Source organism: Oreochromis aureus, linkage group 15, assembly GCF_013358895.1.
Source record: "Oreochromis aureus strain Israel breed Guangdong linkage group 15, ZZ_aureus, whole genome shotgun sequence".
Lineage (NCBI taxonomy): Eukaryota > Metazoa > Chordata > Actinopteri > Cichliformes > Cichlidae > Oreochromis > Oreochromis aureus.
This window is the reverse complement of record NC_052956.1, coordinates 27,897,245-27,918,114: the sequence shown is the minus strand read 5'-3', so window position 1 is coordinate 27,918,114 and position 20,870 is coordinate 27,897,245. Positions and strand designations below refer to the sequence as shown.

At 40.0% G+C, this 20,870-nt stretch overlaps 1 protein-coding gene across 1 annotated transcript; it reads right to left on the bottom strand.

Annotated features, from left to right (window-relative positions):
• Positions 1 to 1,347: 1,347 nt before the first annotated feature.
• Positions 1,348 to 2,611, bottom strand: LOC120432999 (putative nuclease HARBI1). Its single transcript, XM_039598440.1, has 4 exons — positions 2,176 to 2,611; positions 1,988 to 2,103; positions 1,808 to 1,913; positions 1,348 to 1,733 (listed from the first exon to the last, which is right to left on the bottom strand). The coding sequence occupies exons 1-4, from the start codon at positions 2,609 to 2,611 to the stop codon at positions 1,348 to 1,350; spliced, it is 1,044 nt and encodes a 347-aa protein (XP_039454374.1).
• Between the last annotated feature and the right edge of the window lie 18,259 nt (positions 2,612 to 20,870).

Here is a 20,870-nt window from a genome sequence, read left to right as displayed (position 1 = left end):
CAAGGGAACACTGCAAAGGCTGCAAAAGCAAGGAGAGAGGGCTGGCAGAAAGTTGCTGACAAATTAAACTCGTAAGTAATTTATTATATTATATTACATTATATCATATTATATTATATTACATTATATCCTCTTTCACATTAGAGCCACAACAGGACCCACTAGAACATGGGAACAAGTAAAAGTGAAATATAAGAATATTCTACAGAATGGTAATATTTATCACTTATATTGCTTTTAGTCTCTTGAAAAGAGACCCTGAAATAATCTGTTTGTTTGTTTATAACAGGAACCAAGAAAAGGGCAGAGCAAATAAAGACAGGTGGTGGTCCTGCACCCCTCGTCACACCCGGCAGAGGAGCTGGCCCTAGGGTTGAATGCCACCAGACCCATTGTTGAGGGCATCCCTGGGGGCAGCTCTTCCTTAGACCAGCAGCTGGGGTGCAGTAGCAGCAGCATCTTCATAACTGGTAAATGAGCTCATAATTCTATTTGTACAATGTAAAATATTTGGTTGTTGCCTTAATTAAAATGCTTTTTGTACTGTGACATTTATTGACATTGTGGGTTTTTTGTGTGTAGTTTTACATAACACTCCATCACTTCTACCTGTTCCCATGCAAGGGTGACTGAAGCATGCACAGTAAGTTGGGATATATATATATATATATATATATATATATATATATATATATATATATATATATATATATATATATATATATATGTAATTTTTTTTTAATTATTTAGACCAATAGGCTGTACCACATCCCTTTGTAACACCATTTTGTTTCCATTGCACAGGACAGTGAAGCAACCCTGTCAGATGACTGTGGTTTGGAGGAAGTCCCTGTAAGTGCATGCATAATTTGGCCTGAATTTGTATCTACTTGTGTACTTCTGTGTTTCTGACTGCAGTATGATTTGCAGACAAAGAGGCTGGCAGAGAGGCCTGATACAGAGGTGGGCAGTCTTGTAATTAATTTTACTTCCTATATGACATGTATTGACCGTTAAATGTTGTCTCTACAATTGAAACAGGGTGACATTCGTTTGCTCTATAAGAGAAGTCTCCAGCAAAAAATGGAGTATACTGAGCTAAAGAAACAAAAGCTTCTAGGTGAAATCGAACTTCAAGCTCTAATGAGGCAAAAAGTTCAACTCGAAATCGAGTTGCTTCAAAAGGAACTTCAGAGTAAGTAAAAATACACTTTCATACAGAGCACTATTGATGACCTTGCGTGATACAGTATATATGATTTTTTTTTCCTGGCAAATGATGACTGGCTTTTTTTTGATGAGACAGAAAAAGATGCTCAAATAAATTTCAATGAAAAATATGTTTTGTCATGTTTTTAATATTCGAAATTGTGTTGCACAATTCTGTCCCGTGCAGCCACTAGGTTGGTCCAAGTGCACTGGCTGGAGGTCATCATCAGGCTGCACCTCCACCACAGGAGTCCTCTCCTTTCTGATGGTGGCAATGTTGTGCAGTATGGCACATGCAACAATAATGTCACATGCCCTGTCAGGTGCAACCCTCAGACTTTTCAGACAATGAAATCTTCCCTTTATTTGCCCAAAGGTCATTTCAATGCGTGCCCTTGTCCTGGCTAGAGCTGCATTGTAGCGGGTTCGTGGCCCAGGGTTGGGGTCAGGGAACGGTGTCATGAAGTACTGCCTGCATGCATAACCCCTGTCTCCAAGGAGAATCCCATCGTAGGCCCCTGTGTAATGGAGAAATGCTGTTATGTTAGGCCCAAAATAAGTATGAAATATCAAAATAAGTCTCTTTTTCTTACCACCACAAATAATGTGCATAACCCTGACTCTCTGAAAATTCTGGAGTCATGCACTGATCCGGGCCATTTAGCTTCCACATTTGTGATATGGCACATAGAGTCACACACCATCTAAGAGATTTCATTATATGTGAACACACTCCTTTTCATTATATATTACCATCTAAAATATTAGTATTACTCACCTGCACATTTATACTGTGAACCCCCTTTCGATTGACAAAATCCCCTTCATTGGGGCCTGGGGGGGCCTTGATCGCAATGTGTGTGCAGTCTATGGTACCAATCACATTAGGGAAGCCTGCGGACAATCGAGCTATAGTTACAGACATAGGTCATGATTGCATCACATTCATTATCGAATTTAATGTACCTGCAATAGAAAAAAAGCCCTGTTTGACAACCTGTGGTCTTAAGTGGCTTGGAAAAACCACAAACACACCCAGGAAATACTTGAGTGCCAGGTATACTTTGCAAATGGAACGGCAGACTGCACTTTTGCGAATGTTCTCTGCGTCTCCAACAGCGTACAGAAACGTGCCACTCGCAAAGAAACGCAAGGAAATGCACACAGTTTGTGCAGTTGTTAACGCCCGACTACGGTGAGTGGAACTCTTAACATAGGGATCCAACAAGTTGGTTAAGTAAATAATACCCTCACGGGAAAATCGATATCTCTCTATGAGCACACTGTCGCGCTGAGCTAAAGGATCCTGTCTATCCCGCAATATACGCTGAATTCTGAAAACTCTCCTTATCAATCTTGCACCTTCCGCAATGGGTTGCTCGCGTACAAACGGACAGGACATGGCTGCGACAGACTTCCCAAATCCACCTTCGCTTTTATAGCCATGGTCTCTCATCTTGATTACACGAAGTAATTTACTATTACTACTCTAAAATATGAATTATATCTGAAATAATCAAATACATGAAATAGAATGATTAATAGTACATTTCCCTTTTTTTAGGAAATGACCTGTATGTACCTGTATGAAATCAATAAAAGAATCAAATACTGCATTATCTTTAGTTACACTGATAATATTTATTTATGGAAAAACAGTGGAGAAATATCGCTGTTGCTTTTCAGTATAAATGAAGCGGACATACCTGAGTGGCGCGATCTAATCCTGTTTACATAAAGTAAGCCTGCTCCCAAGCAGGTTTACGCTTACGGATCTGTTGCTATGACAGCAAGTCCCGGATGAGCTTCGGAGAACCGAACGATCCAAGATCACGCGAAATCGTCAACAATCAAATCCAGCTAACTTACTTAGCGAGGCACGAAGAACGGACCCCTGGTCTCTAATTTTTTTTGTGTACCTAAGAGAGGTATTGTTTTCTTTGTTATCTTGAGGTTATTGTTGTCTTTGCTGTCATTTTGTTGTTGTTTTGTTTGTTCGTTTGTTTATTCCATAATGCTTTTAAGCTAAGTCAAGGCCACTATATTACCAAAAATATGTTAAATAAATCACATTACAGAGGAGGCATCAGTGATAACAGATATGACACTGATTAAGCCAGAAAGGTAGACCTGTGATGGAGGTGGGTTGTAAAACAGCTTGCAGCAAGTGTAAGCAGGCTAAAACAGCTGAAATCATCTTGCTGCTAAATCATATAGCATATATTGTGACAGTAGGTAACAGCGTCAACAAATATAGGATTGCAGCTCAAAGTGTAAGAGGACATCTCACAAGGGTGTTAAGTCTTGATGTTAATGCTTGATTTAAGCTTGATTTATACTTGCAGGAAATTTATGTCCTAACTTACGTAGTAACTGGAAACTCGTACACCATTTAAGTCATTGTTGTATGTGTTGACCTGACACGGAGATGCACATCAGGTTACGTAGAAGGTTGCGGCGTGACACTAATAAATGGTTTTCCGGTTATGGTGTAAGTTATGACGCAGATCTAACGCAGGAGTATAATTCATGTGTTAGCCCGACGATGCTGAAGTGCTCCATTCTTTCTATTGACCAGCAGAAGGCACCAGCTATGACCATGAGCTCTGGATAGTGACATAAAGAATGACACTGCATCAAAGAGCAGGAATGAGCTTCCCTCAAAGGGTGGCTGGTCTCTCCCTGGTCTCACAGGCTGGTCATTTGGAATGGAGTGCTGACAGATGTTTTTTACGGACACTGCTGTTGGGGAATAAATCATCAGGAATCCCCTATCTTAATGGTGCACTCCACCCAATCAAAGGTAGATTAAGGTTCAGTCGAAAAGCCATCATCACCTACTCGTCCAGCTGCAGGGAAAGGTGACTTTTTGGTCAGTGACTTTTGCATGAATGATGCTGAGTCATGAATAGAAGTAAGTGGGAAATGTGAATCAGTGAATAGCCTAAAAGCAATGACTAAAATAGCAAAAAGCTTCAAGTAAGTCCAACCTGTGATGCATTGCTCTCAAAGTGGTACTAATATGTAAATGTACCTAAATGTAGGAAAAGGAACTATGTGGAACTATGAAAATGAATAATTCATTCAACAACAAAAAACAAGTATTGTGTTCCCCTCTAAGCAATAAAAACAACCTTTTCTGATCCTCATACATCAATAAATAATGTTATTACACTCCTTTTCATGACGCAGCTTATATTGCTAGACAGTTTACACCCTACATGCATTAATTACAGACAAATTGTGGATGGACCTTTCAAGAAACAAGCAAAATAACATTGAATTTAAAGACTACACAAACTTGGACACTGGAGTTTGGTTGCTTTTGGTAACCCTTTTTTTAAATAGTTCATTCATTCATTCATTCTCTTCCGCTTATCCTTATCAGGGGGATGGAGCCTATCCTAGCTACAATAGGGTGAGAGCCAGGGTACAAAACCACTAGGCGATGTCACTGTGGCATCCATCTTTTACATGCGGTCTATGGTTGCTAGTCATAATAAAAAGTTTTGCTGCTCACTTTGAGTTATTTCAACCATCCTAACAAACTCAAACTTTTCTCAGAATTCCTTTTAAAGCTTTTAATATTAAACAGGCCACAGGAAATGCAACCTTATTCCGATGATCATCAAACATCAGTAAAAAGTGAGGCAAAGAAGAAATAACTGGGAGACTATAAACATGTTCCAGCAAAAATTAGGAACAAACAATAAGAGAATATGACCCTAAAATGACACTGGACACGCCTACAGGTAAACTGACCTCCCTGTCAAGTGTTTTGCGGTCAGCCATAGCCTTCACTTGTGTAATGATGGTCTTGGCCGCTGTTTTCTGAACCTGTCTTTTAGATAAGAATTTATGACAATGCATTGCTTAATGCTTAATTACACAGTTTAAACACCAATAAATGTCTTTTAATAGGCGCACTTAAGGGTTATGTCACATATTATTTTTAACGTCATGCTGCTCTGTTGTCTCTTAATTGCCCCTTGGGGATAAATAAAGTCTCTCTGATTCTGATATTAAGTGTCACAACATAATTTTCTCTTCCAGTGTATAAATCTGGCTCCAGTCTTTAAAACCCTTCTCCAACAAGGTTGCAAAAACATCTCCAGGTCACATGATCCTCACATGAACCTCACCACATACATAATGTATAATGTATGTCATTCCCTGAGTATCCATTAAGCCTTGTAGTGCAGTATGTGCACATCACTCGGGCAAATGAAGTCACTTTTTATGTCTGCAGAAGAGCATTTATTTTGTGGCGGTGCAGTCACTTAGAGAGTAAATGGGAGAGAAAAACAGTGGGGGAAAGAAAAGGGGGGGCAAGGTGGGCATTTGATGGAAGTGAAGTCATTTGAGGGCCATTTTACTGAGCTAATATTGGCCTAACTGATATTCAGATTAGCCCATGAACAGTCTGTGCTAGCCTAAAACCAGTTTATTGGAGGTCTCTGTTAAGGATTTGACTCCTTGACTATTATTTACTTCCATCTTTCCTAAACACACACACACACACACACACACACACACACACACACACAAGAAAGCTATTCACTCTGTTGCTTGCCTTGTTATTGTTGACGTCAGTGGTGTGTGTCAGATATCTGAGCTTATTGACTCCTACAGGGTCCCCCACTGCCGTCCAGCCCCTGAGCACCGTGAGGAAAAGTGAAGAGGACACATTAATCGATTTGTTTGTGATTCAGACGTGATGCTTCATGTTTCCTACCATCCTTAGAGGCACTGTGTGTGTGTGTGTTTGTGTCTGCTTTAGTGTGTATCTGTCTGTGATTATATTCTCCAAATATAAGAGATGTCAAAACCACCCCATCTACAAATTAAAACAATGCCTTGTGACTCAAGCGCAGTTTATTTTTTCAAGGCTGTATGAATATGATACATTAAATTTAAAAAGTCAGATATGGCAAAATATGGTAACTGATGGCTGTTTGAGTGCTCTACACTGTGACATAGTAACTATGTAATGTCTAAGTCATTATAGAGCGACCTGATTGCCAAAACTTGGGAAAACAGTTGATGCTATGTGAAGGTGTTGTCAACTCAGTAAGTCAACCCAGTGTTTCCCAATTTAGATAGAAGCACGTTTACATAGGAAGAGGTGGTGTTGGCAGCATATGATGACTCACCAACATGGCAGCAGAGAAGAATATTTTACAAAAAAAGGAGAAAACTATAATATTAGAAAAAAAAAACAATGAGGTAAAAAACCTGATACAAGCAAGACCATTGTTACAGCCAAGTCAGTAGCATGTTTGTGAGAGTAAAATCACTGTATAGTATATACAGTAATAAAAAACAATAACTTTGTCATTTTCTTCACTATCTATAATGCCATTTTTGCATGTTTTCCAAGAACTTCACATGGTGCCCGAGCATTCAAAAATAATTACCTTTAATTAAATGAGTTTATTTTCACTCTTCATATTGAAGGAATGTTTACAGGCGATGTGCCAGTCACCATACTGAACGTCCAGACTGTCAATCAAGAAGTGGTGGAGTCCAAATAACAAATAGTCTGTAGATGATGATGATGTAAGCAAATCTATTCTCCCCAAATTTGCAAGTATATTTAACTCACAACCCTTAGTTAAATAACGGGTTCAGATAATGGATGGACAGACAGACATATAACATTACTGGATTCAGGTTTGGTACACATCTGCAAGTCCAATAGCAGGGTTCGTATGGGTGCTTGAAATCCTTGAAAATGCTTGAATTCTAATGTCGTCTTTTCAAGGTTTGAAAAGTGCTTGAATTTCAGATGTGGTGCTTAAAAGTGCTTGAAAATGTAACTGTATTTCATTCACAATAAATAGCTATCTGATTGAATTGTTTTCTTATCAGATAGAGAAATAAAATGAGACGCAAAAGCAAAATTTCCCCGCCTGGGCTGCCTTGCGTCTGTTTCAATATAGACCCGCCCTCCCTCGGACAGTCGGGGATGAGTGCGCTAACATACCTGTAGGTTGCTGTTTTAATGAGTGTTTGATGGAAAACAACAATGGCGGAGTTTCCGTTCTCCAGTCGCATGATAGGTGAGTCCTAGTAAATAATTTTCCAGTACGCGTACGTTACACATGCTATTTTTTTTAAAATTATGGTTATTATTTTGCTAGCTATCAAACTCGCTGGAGAAATGATTGAAATGCACTGAGTGTGATGCAGTATGGCAGCGCAAATAAGGAATATGCTGTGAACTTAGCTAACATTACTTAGCAGTAATATGAGTTAATTTACTCAAGTGAAAGCTTTAAACATTAGCCCGATACATAACTAGCTAACTTAAGGCTTTCTGATTAACCCTCTGGGGTCGACGGACCCAGAGTCTCCATTTCAACTTGGGTCGAACGTGCGGACTTCAAGCTATATACCAGTTTTTAAATTGTGTTGATAGGTCACGTAAAACCGATGATTTTGGGGGGGGTTTCTGAATAAGTGAAAAAAGTGAGTGAAAAAAGAAAAAACACTCCTTCCCTATTGGTATAAAAATGTACCATGTCGACCAATCAAAAAATGATACGGCAACATGTGGTATTTGGTTGTTGGGAAGAGAGAGAGAGCGAGTGAGCGAAAAAGAGAGAGAGAGTTTTGATACGTGAGAGATTTGTGATGTTTATCATGTTTGGAGTCTCAAGTTAGTGTGTTTTCTTGTGTAGTTAGTGTGTAGTGTAGTCGTTTTGTTTTGTTATGTGTGTCAGTTCTACTAGTGAACGTCACAGTTGCTGCAACTGTGTGCTGGAAAAGCTTAAAAAGGGACCTTGAAAGTGCTTAAAAAGTGCTTGAATTTGACCCTGAAAAAAGCGTACGAACCCTGAATAGAAATTTCACTTTCAACTCATCTGAAATGCTCTGTATTCATAATTTCATTTAACAGTTATAGGCAATAACAAGCAAATACAAAATTTTATTAGTCGTCTACAGCATGCAATTATTTCAAAGGAAACACAAGTTTCCACGTGGCTGACAACATTCTCTCTATCAGGTCCAGCTTTGTGATGTCTATGTTCACATACAGTATTAACACTAAATAATATTTGTTCTTTTCCCTTTTTTATTGCATTGTTACATCAAAAAGAATAATTCTCCCCAAATATGGCTAGCGATATTTACCTAGCTTTAAAATGTTGTTGGCCCATTTAAAATTAGTTGGAATGTTGCTTGGCAACATAGTACCAGCAATTGTTGATACAACACAACTTCCAATTTTGATCAGGGTTTTGGGATAGTCTTCTTATGCGTTAAACATAGGCATAGTACCCTTTAACAGTGTGCTCACTCACTCGTCGTGATGCCCAAGGAGCCAATAATAGTAGTGCATTAAGTGTATGCATCAGCACAATGCAGCCAGCACATTGCCAACAACCTTGACACCACCAGAAGCTTTCCTGTAAATGCCTTCATCAGCACAAACGGACAGGTTACTCTGAAGCATGGATATTCATGAGGCATGAGTCAACACTAAAGCTGGAGCCCTGACATCATCATTTATACAACATGGATAAGGTTTTAGTAATGTGGAATGTGGAAATTCAGATTTGTGATTATTTATTGATTTTCTTTTTCAATAACCTTAACTTTAAACTTGGTTTCTAATGTCTTAAATTATGATTTTAAAATGAAAATGTGGTATGAAAATTAGGCTAAAAGTTCAATAATATAATATCGTTTAATACAATTTGAAAATGTCTGGATATTTTCTGAATTGTGACAGGACCATGTCAGTATCACCCCTTAGACACAAAGATATATTTGGTAGTATTACATATTTATTATCATTAATATTTATACTTTTATTAATGAAAGCCTCATTTAACAGAAAATGACACTGATTGTCCTAAAGTGAAAAATCTGGACCAATATTAACCAGAGTTTCTAGAAAAATTTACTTCCACTTTTCTTTAGCTCTGCTATTCACAACAATGTTTATGGCAAAGGCAATGAAGATGAGTAAGTATTAACTATTTACTGCTCCATTTGCACACAACTCAATCTCACACACTCTGTGCCAGCTGTAGTATCTGTCAAAATAGGGATGCAACTTACACAAGACCATATTGCACCATTACGATGAAGTGTTCTATGTAGTGTAAGTCATTTAAATAATAAAACAACTGTGAAACCAGTGGAATAAATAATTAAATCAAATGCCCAAAAGTACAACGATCACCTGGGTACATAGGTGGTTCTGTATAGCTTCTTTACAATAACCATAAAACAAAAGAACCAACCAGTCCCCAATGCAGTCATGACGTTTAATCTACTGTTTCCTGTTGCTGGACACAAATCTTATTCGTTTATTTTTTCAATTCTTCGACATGAATTTCAAATGTTATTTTGTGTCCTTGACCACAACTTCTATCACTTCACTCTCATATGGACAAATTAAAAACAAGAAAATTCTATGGAGGTTTCATGGGAGTGCAGGAGAAAGTTGTTTTGGTTTCTGTAATGAAAACGTCATATTTTTCAGTCATTTGTAAGATGTTTTTAGTTTCAGATATGTAATTTGTTTAGGTTTAAGGTATTAAAAACTATTAAAATATTTTAACCCCAAAGTAATTTGGGTTAAAATACAGTTTGTTTATTCGGATTGCCATGGTGACAGTCCCTGCTTTATCTACAAAAAAAGGCACCTACCACAAAATATATTTCTACTGAAATGCATCACAAATTTGTGTTCAAAGACCCACAACAACATAAAAATTAATGTACATGAACATGAAAAACAAAACAAAACAACAATTTAATGAAGTGCTGTGAGACTGGGCTGTTTTACATTCTACCACTGAAAGTCTAGAACCAGAATTGTATTCCAAATGTAAATGATCAATCAATCAATCAATCAATCAATCAATCAATGATCTAATGCTTCAAATCACAAAAAAATTTGTGGTGAGCAAATATCATATTCTACGACTCTGTTGACATGCTCTGATAACATCATCAGGGGAACAAAAACCAAAACATCACCATACTTTAATATCTTGATACGACATTCGTATCAAGATGTTAAAGTATACGACATTCGTATCAAGATATTAAAGTACATGGGTTCGTTTTACTAATAAAACACTTCCTCTGAAAAAATGAGTTTACCTTTATAATGACAACTTAATCAACTTATTAATCACAGTCTTTTGTTAAGAGTTTTTAGGAATACTGTTTAACTTAACATAAAATAATAAAACAACCACCATTAATGTACCGTGGCTCTTACAGAAAAATAGGACATAATCATATTTGAAATGCAGCTTTATCTCTCTGTTACATCTTGTTACTAAATTGTATTATAAAGTGCTAACTGATTTTGTTAGCAACAGCATTAGTAAGTAAGATCTATGAGTGAAGGATCGCCAGCTAGTTGTGATTTAGCTTAGATTGTAAACTAACTATAAACTAACAGATTTATGAAATATAGCTAAGCTACCAGATCACCCCAGGAGTTTGAGTTTATTAGCCAAACAGTAGAGTTGGATGTCTCGAGACCACTTTTACATGGTCTTGGTCTTGTCTTGGTCTCGACGGACTTTGGTCTTGGTCTTGTCTTGGTCTCGGATCCCTCGGTCTTGTCTTAGTCTCGCTGTCTCGGTCTTGCTTTCTCAGATCAACATAGTGGTCGAGAGATTTGGAGTCAACCATCGACGGAGCGGGGGGATGGCTTACTGAGCTTAAGCCCGGGTCATTTTTTCAGAAGCCCGGGGTCTTTTGGAGTGTAATTTGTTTCATAGTTAGATGCCTGACTGACAACTGTATAAAACAAAAACTACACACATTATTCGAAGCAAAAAGCGCACAGTCGTAAATTCCCCCTAATTTTGGTATGATCCGAGCTCAGGCACTAGGCGACTGAGCACAGCACTTACACATGTGAGCGAAGGGGGAGAAGCTGCTGCCTGCGAGTTTGCTGTAGGAGAAGTGCAGCCAGGCAGACAGAGGAGAGCTTAAGTTTTACCAGGTACCAAAGCAAATCATTCGTACTGTACAAATAATGTAAATATGACGGTGTATCACAAAAGATTGATATCAAACTGATCACTTGACCCATATCACGTTTTGATATGTTTTGATATGACTTACATATCATGTACAGTTAAGCCCATAATTATTCATACCCCTGCCAAATTTTGACTTAAAGTTACTTTTGTTCAACAAGCAAGTTCTTTTTTGAGCAGAAATGACACAGGTGTCTCCCCAAAGATAATAAGACGATGTACAAGAGGCATCATTGTGGAAAAAAATATTTCTCAGGTTTTATTTATATTTTAGCAAAAAGTATCATGTCCAGAATTATTCATACCCTTCTCAATAATCAATAGAAAAAAAGCCTTTATTGGCTATTACAGCAATCAAACGCTTCCTATAATTGCAGACCAGCTTTTGCATGTCTCCACAGGCATTTTGCCCATTCATCTTTAGCAATGAGCTCCAAATCTTTCAGGTTGGAGGGTCTTCTTGCCATCACCCTGATCTTTAGCTCCCTCCACAGATTCTCAATTGGATTCAAGTCCGGACTCTGGCTAGGCCACTGCAAAACGTTAATGTTGTTGTCTGCTAACCATTTCTTCACCACGTTTGCTGTATGTTTTGGGTCATTGTCGTGCTAAAATGTCCACTGGTTCCCAAGGCCAAGTTTTTCTGCAGACTGCCTGATGTTGTTGTTGAGAATCTTCATGTATTGCTCTTTTTCATGGTGCTGTTTACTGTGATTAGGTTCCATGGTCCATTGGCTAAAAACCACCCCAAAGCATTAGGTTCCCACCACCATGTTTGACAGTGGGGATGGTGTTCTTTGGGTTGAAGGCTTCTCCATTTTATGCCAAATGAAGGCAACATCATTGTGACCAAATAATTCAATTTTTGTTTCATCTGACCATAACACTGAAGACCAGAAACCTTCTTCTTTGTCCAGATGAGCATTTGCAAAGGCCAAATGAGCTTTGCATGCCTTAGAAGTGCCTGGAGAAGTGGCGTTTTCCTTGGTCTGCATCCGTGGAACCCAACAGTGTCCGTTGGACTGTCTGCCTTGAGACATTGCCACCAGCAGAGCCCAGATTCACCAGAATGGCCTTGGTGGTGATCCTTGGATTCTTTTCACCTCTCTCACTATTCTCCTGGCCAGCACAGGTTTCACTTTTGGCTTCCGACAACGTCCTCTGAGAGTTTCCACAGTGCGGAACATCTTGTATTTTTAATAATACTTTGCACTGTAGCCACTGGAACTTGAAAACATTTGGATATGGCCTTGTAGCCCATTCCTCACTTGTGAGCAGCCACAATGCACAGCTGCAGGTCCTCACTGAGTTCCTTTGTCTTAGCCATAACTGTCCACAGACCACCTGCAGAGAGAGAGCTGCTGTTTTCACCTGTTGAGTTGATCAAAACAGCTATTTCCAATTAATCAGGGTAATTAGGATGCTTTAGAACAGCTTTGACTATTTGGAATGGTATGGAACTTTGGATTTTCCCAGAGACTGTGACAGTTTATAAAGGGTATGAATAATTCTGGACATGATACTTTTTGCTCAAATGTAAATAAAAGCTGAGAAATATTTTTTTTCCACAATGATGCGTCTTGTACATCATCTTATTATCTTTTGTGAGACGCCTGTGTCATTTCCAGTCAAAAAATAACTTGCTAGTTGAATAAAAGTAACTTTAAGTCAAAATTTGTCAGGGGTATGAATAATTATGGGCTTAACTCTAAGTCTTAGCTTACATGTGTTTTTATTTCATATTTTCAGTTGTAAATAAAGCACTCTAAACCGGTTTCAGTTATCAGGGCTCGCAAAATTTCAAAATCCCTGGTAGCCCTTCGGGCAGGGACTCTTCAGTTTTTGGTAGCCCAAAATAAATTTAAGTAGCCCGAATAAAAAAGGGAGCAATTTTTTATGTTTTGTTTCGTTACAATATTATACATTAAAGTATAATATTGTAACGAAACAAAACATTAATCAAAAAATTGTTGAAACACAAATTACAACATTGTATAAAAATTACAATCATCAACTCAAATACTTGGTTCTAATTGAACAGAAATTTCTATGAACTTGTAAGAACTGTGTAGAACATGAATCAGTCTGTGTCAGGTCCTGAATTTGAAATTTCCACTGAAGTCACGGATAAGAAGCAAGTGGAACCAAGATCTAGGCCATTTGCTTTTTGAAGTTTGCAAAGACTGCTAAATTTTGCCAGTGGTAGTTCACTCTTTGCAACATAGTAGGCTGTTCTAAACAGATTTTTCAGGTTTATTTTCAGTATGTTATTTGCAATTGGTGTTTGTTCTGGGAAAGATATTGCAGACTGAGCGATAATGCATTTCTTGCATTTCTCATGGGTTCTAATGGGGGCCTTTCTTAAAATTACTGGTCCCAGTAACAAAGGCACTTGTCCACTCAGAAATCGAGGGAAACCAACAACACACCTGGCAGAACATTATGTTATTTACACGGTGCATATAAGTGGTCCGCATTCGCTGTCAAAATAAAAAGACACGCACCAGATAAGAAGTTGCAATGCACGCTTTGCGTCCATATAAAAGGCACTGTTTTTGTCTGCTAGAGTGGGATTTTCACGGCACATTCTGCACCAAATCTCCGTGCGTTCATCATTTGTTCGAAGCCAGCTCACCTCCTGCAACCACTTTTCCGAGAATCGGCGCTTCTTTTGTGGTTCTCCATCTGACATTTCCTTGGAGGTGGAGGAACACCAAAGTAATTGTTTAAAGGAGCTTCTTCGACATCTTTAAGAGTTCTAAACAAATGCCTGTCCTCCTCCAGAAAATTATGTACGCAAACACGTGTTGCAACTTCTTATCTAGTGCTGCTTTTTTATTTTGACAGCGAATGCACACCTGTGGACCACTTATGTGCACCCCTGGTTATTTAGCTTGTCATATTGCAGCCACAGAAATTCTTTTGTCCATGAAACCATAAAGCTGCACTTTCTTTTTGCCTTATAGTCTGATTTGTCATAACTTTTCCGTTTTGTGGTAAGCTTTCCTTTGGCTGTCACTTCTTCACCCTGACCGGTCTTATTTGGCTCAGCAGAACTAAAATATATATCCTGCTTCTTTTACACACGCACTCACATAACGCTCAGCGATTCTCTGCGCGATCAACCTCTCACATGTTTAAGCTTCTTGCGGAGATTTCACTTGTCATGTTCGCATAGTAAGCTAACGATTGATAAGACGATGTCAGAGGAATTGGTGCGCAAATTATCGTCACTCACCAATCAGTACTGTCTCTCTATACACAGTTCGCACGATTGCAAAGTGAAAGCAAAAAACAAGCGCAAATTCAAATGCAATTTCAATATGTCACATATAGGGCTGCTCGATTATGGCAAAATGATAATCACGATTATTTTCTCTGAAATTGAGATCTCGATTATTTGACGATATTCATTTAACAATAACAATGTATTGAATAATGGCTTTAAAGATTGTCAAAAATAGTATAAAATAGTGTGCAAATACTGATTACAGTGCAAATGTTTGCAATATAAAAAATAAAATGTAAACATCTATGTTTAGTGAACCCATAATGTTTCCACACCACTGAAGGTTTTTTTTGTACCTCTCTTTTCAACCAACGGCAGTCACTCTCCTCTCCAAATAACTTCTGCTTAGCTTTCCGAGCTTCCCTCTGTTAGCTCCTCTTAATTGTTGTGGCGCGTGTTTGAAACGCAGAGAGGTGCGCTCGATTTGCCACACGGAGCAGCGCGAGAGTAAAGCACGAGGGAGGTGCTAATAATCGGCTCAGTCATTTTTAATGATCGTTGAAAGCCCAGTAATTTAGATTAAAATTCGATTAATTGAGCAGCCCTAGTCACATATTGACAGTGGCTCACCGACGCCAATGACATAATTACCCAGCTACATTTCCGAAAGAATGCAAAAGCATTGTCATATATTTTTCCCTCCTATGATAGCCCGACGGGCAGGGCAGGGATAGATTCTGGTAGCCCGACTGGAAAAATCACTAGCCCCGGGACGTCGGGCTAGCGATTTTGCGAGCCCTGGTTATGTACTGATGAACACAACAATGTACATAAGGTGCTTCTTTGAAAGAAAAAACTCAGGTAAATGTTATTTTATATATCATGCTTTGTATGTTGTTCAGTATATTTCTATGGAAAACAAGAGGAATTTCAATACACAGCAGTATATTCACAGTTGAAACCAGATATTTACATACACTTTAGGGAAAAAACATAAAAACATTTCTTTTACTGTTAAACATCAATTTAGAGTAAACTTGTTTTGTTTTAGATAAATAAATATTGAAATATCTTTTGAATTAGTTAAATGTCAGAATAAAGAGAGAGAGAGCTGTCTGTCTGGTTGAATTGGGGTTTAGTCCTCGTGTCTTGATACAGCCCTGATTTTGTTCTGCCGTGCTGCTTAATTAAAAAACTAGTTTAAGGTGTCCTGCATATGTGATGTATATTTTTTTTCCTATATGAAGTCATTCTTTTTTTAACAAAACCCAAAACAAAGCCTAATAAATCTTTCAGTCATTTCAAAAGCATCAGCTCTAAGAGCCGTGCTTAGAGGAGTGCTTTGTAGTGAATCAGAAGTGTCGACTCCCATTGAGCGAGAGCCAGCTCCTCACTAAATTTCCTTTCGCTGCTCAGCTCTCACACAGTGGCTCAGCTATGCTCCAATCCCTCCATATTGTGGCCAATCACATGCGAGGATATAGGATAATATCATTATGTGAAAAACAGAGAGGGTGAGAGACGTGACAGTCAAGTGGAGAGTGCGTCTGTCCTCTAAGTAAGTGAGTGAGACAGTAGACAGCGGTGAGGAGGAGGCAAAAACACATAAATAAGCCTGACACCCGTAAACGAAGCAGCATCTGGCTGCAGTTTAAAGACTTTTTTGTCTCGATCTTGGTCTTGTTCTTGGTCTCGTCTCGACTTGGTCTTGGTCTTGGACTTGTCTTGGTCTCGATACCCTCTGGTCTTAGTATTATCTTGGTCTCGGTTTAGGCGGTCTTGACTACAAATCTACCAAACAGATCCACTCAAGACGGTACTTTGCTATATGAAAGAGCTTGTAATTCATCAGCGTAAGCAAGCACACTACCATTAGCTTACCTTGGATAGAAGAAAGACAGTTCATGAATCTGTGCTGTGCTGGGAATTGTTTATTGACATTATTGATTAGTGGATGCTGATAAGCTACCAGTAGCTAATGTTGGAGCTGGTGTTGGTCACTGTTGATACTGAGGGCGGAAGACTGACATTAAGACAAATTGCACAGGAACAAGCATAAACGTTCTTTCGAATTTCATGGAACATTTCTTGAGTTAAATAAAAGTCACTCCACAGAGGAAATCAGAAGAGTCAAGAATATTTTAAGGTACATTACAAAAGACAGCACTAATAAGGACTTATGTTGTTGATCATAGAGATCTTCTTAGTTTTGCTTTTCCTTATTTCTCACATTCAGTGGCCTATCTTGCACCTTCTCTGTTGTCTGTCATCATGTCAAAACCAGCAGCACCTTTTTTCCTAGTTGATAGGCCTCCAGCTCATTGGTAGTCATCAACAGGGTCAAGCTGGATATTATTACTGCTAATGAGGACTCACAACTCCAACAATGGATCTTCAAGTGTTTTTGAAATTATACTCGATATGAGCCAAATAATATCAGGCAGCAACAGTTTGACAACCCTCGGAGTATGTGGCAGGGACTAAACACAATCACAGACTTTAGAGGGAAAACCAGCACACCGCAGACCACGGCCTCTCTGTGTGAGGATCTAAACGTATTCTACGCTAGATTCGACACAGCGAACACCATGAGACCGGACAGTGTGCGCACCGCGGATGACGTCAGGGCGCACACTGTGTCTGAGGAGGATGTGCGGAAGTGCTTCAGGAGAGTGAACGCACGCAAAGCTACTGGTCCGGACGGGATTCCCGGCCGCGTCCTCAAGTCATCGCGCGCTCAGCTGGCTGGAGTGTTTACACACATCTTCAACCTTTCCCTCTCTCTGTCTGTAGTCCCAGCCTGCTTCAAAATGGCCACCATCGTCCCTGTACCCAAATCCTCCACCATCTCCTCATTGAACGACTGGCGACCTGTAGCCCTGACCCCTATCGTGAGCAAATGCTTCGAGAAGCTGGTCAGGGACTTCATCTGCTCCGCACTACCCGACTCACTGGACCCTCTACAGTTCGCATACCGCCACAACAGGTCCACTGATGATGCCATAGCCCTGACACTCCATGCTGCCCTGTCACACCTGGAGAAGAGAGACACGTATGTGAGAATGCTGTTTGTAGATTACAGCTCAGCATTCAATACCATCGTTCCCTCGAAGCTGGACAGAAAACTGCAGGATCTAGGACTGAGCAGCTCCCTCTGCAGCTGGATCCTTAACTTCCTGTCTGACAGACGCCAAGTGGTCAGACTGGGCAGCACCACCTCATCCCCATCACACTGAACACTGGTGCTCCACAGGGGTGTGTACTGAGCCCTCTCCTGTACTCACTCTACACCTCACGACTGCACGGCCACTAACAACTCCAACATCATTGTGAAGTTTGCGGACGACACTACAGTGGTGGGTCTTATCACCAACGGTGATGAGACGGCCTACAGGGAGGAGGTCAGCGCCTGACCCACTGGTGTCAAGACAACCATCTCACCCTCAACGTCGCAAAGACAAAGGAGCTGATAGTGGACTTCCGGAGGTGCAGAGGAGTACACACCCCATCACCATCAACGGCGCCGCTGTGGAGAGAGTGAGCAGCTTCCGCTTCCTTGGTGTACATCTGGCTGAGGATCTCACATGGTCAGTACACATAAACAAAACAGTGAAGAAGGCGCAGCAGCGCATCTTCTTTCTCAGGAGACTGAAAAGATTCGGCATGAGCCCCGCATCCTCAGGACCTTCTATCGCTGTGCCATTGAGAGCATCCTCACTGGATGCATCACCACCTGGTATGGCAACAGCACCGCTTACAACCGCAAAGCTCTCCAGAGAGTAGTGCGGTGTGCTGAACGGATAATTGGAGGTGAGCTTCCTCCTCCAAGACATCTACAGGAAGCGGTGCCTGAGGAAAGCGGGGAGGATCATCAAGGACTCCAGTCACCCCAGCCACAAACTGTTCAGACTACTTCCATCAGGAAGGAGGTTCTGCAGCATCCGGTCCCGAACCAGCAGACTGAGAGACAGCTTTTTCCACCAGGCCATCAGACTGCTGAACACGTCATAGACACCTCACCCTCACTACTGGAACTTCAACATTATGCACTCCATACTGTACATTAATGCCACTGTTTTGCACATACCAACCTCTGTATATTTTATATATCTTATTTTATTGTTTACTGTATTTCATTTGTAAAACATGTATATACACACTATATACACACTCACACACACACACACACACGTAGAAAAACATATTTAGTATACACATTCAGTAATGTATATACCTTTATATATGGTACATATATTTATTACTTTTTAGATTAGCCATTTTTATATTTTGCTTGTTGCACGTTATTGTATTTTGCACAACTCTGTTGCTTGTGAAGCTCGCACACAAGAATTTCACTCGCATGTACTGTACCAGTGTACCTGCACATGTGACGTGACAATAAAGGTGATTTGATTTGATTTGATTTGATATCAGAAAGACCAGCTACTGAGGGATATCCCCAAGCCACACAAATCAGGTGCCATGGAGCCCATGCACAGTCCTTGCAGCTGCCTATTCCTGCTGAGAGGTAAATAAAACATGAAGTGTACACAGGCATAAAGCAGAGTGCTCCATATACAGCATGTCATACCTTTTCATAGAGCTTGATCATACAACCCATATCTTTAGGGTTTCAGGAAATGACTAAGGATCATCAACAAGTAGGCCTATGTTGAATATTTATCATTTCACAGCGCTGAGGTTATTTCTCAGGCTGTGTCGATTTCTCTATCACTCCAGCATTCAGACAAAACAGTTTTAGAAAGCAGAAGCTGACATGTTTATTTATGCCCAGACAGGTAACCTGAAAAAAATAAAATAAAATAGCCACATCTAAAATTCACAGCAAGACATTCCTGTTTATGAGACTGTTTATGGTATTCCAGTGGTAATCATCAAAGATGTAACTGAAAACAGTTTTGCTTGACTCAAAATGAATTTTGCAGGAAGCAGGGCACCACAAAAACTCTGCAAAATCATTGTTTTTCAGCAATATGAGTCACAGAATTCTGTTTAAAAGCATACCATTATGAAAGGTACACTATATGAGCCTGGGCTTTATCTTCCTCATCACATCAGGTACATATAGTGCATTAATTCCTTAAAAATCTCCTAAGGTCCCCATTCATCAGATATCAAACTTTTTTATCATCCTGAACTTGAAAATATGTTCTAATTTTACATTGAAGTGACGTGACTGTGTTTTTCTGGAGGGTAAGTTCTATACTGTAAGTACATGTAAAGGTCTTTTATTAGAATTTATTCAAAAAAGTAAACATTCATATATTCTAAATTCATTTAATGTAAAGTGAAGTCTTTAAAGCCATCAAGCCATGACATAAGTGAACATGGAATCGGCTTTGTGGCACTGCTGAGGTGTTACTGATTGCCTCATATCCCTCTTCAAAGTACCCTATAGATTTTCTATGGGGTTCAGTTAAGGATAGTGGCACTGTGGGGAGATGCTAGGTCCTGTGGAAAAAGGGATGGACTGAGGACTTCATAAAATGCTGTGAACCAACCACCACTAACACCTGGAGATGAGGTGGGCGACCTTCTGGCGCTGCTCTGAGCTGGCAGCCAGTATCAGCAGCTCATACCTGACCAAGTCCTTTTTTCTCTTTCTTTGTTGTTATTGTGTTTCTTGTTCTGGTTTTTATATTGTGGACTGTACTACTCCACAATGGAGCTCAGAATTTTTTGGACAATCATGTTTTTTATCATTTTTTTACGGCATCTGTGTCCGGAGAGCGCGTGGAGGTCCGACCTACCATTGTTCACAGCAGGGATCAGCTGTTAGCCCTCGGGGCCTCCGCTGTTCTGCCTACCGCCGAGCCAGCCAACATCCCCTGCGAGGTGAGAAGGAAGAGACGCGGTACTTGGGCCGGGATTGGGCATCGCAGTAAGGTTAGGAGTTACCGGCCAGCGATTCCATCTGTTATTATGGGAAACGTGAGATTGCTCCCCAAAAAAGTGGATGAACTGGTGGCTCTAACCCGACATCAGAGGAGCTACAAGGAGTGCAGCGTGATGTGCTTCACAGAGTCATGGCTAACCGTGTTAACTCTGAACTCACACATAAACATAAACGGTTTCCATCTGATCCGGCAGACAGAACAACGGAGAATGGTAAGAAGAGAGGAGGGGATTTGGCTGTGTTTGTGAACGATAGATGGTGTAACTCTGGGCATTTATCTATCAAAGAGACGCTATGCTGTAAGGACATTGAGCTGCTAGCGGTTATCTACTGTGAGAGTTTACACATGTCATTATGATAGCTGTGTATGTCCCGCCCTCTGCTAACGCCCGAGGATGCTGTGAGGTCCTGCACACTGTAACAAGCAGACTCCAATCACAGCACCCTCGGGCCCTTTTCCTGATCTCTGGGGACTTTAATCACATCTCTCTGTCCT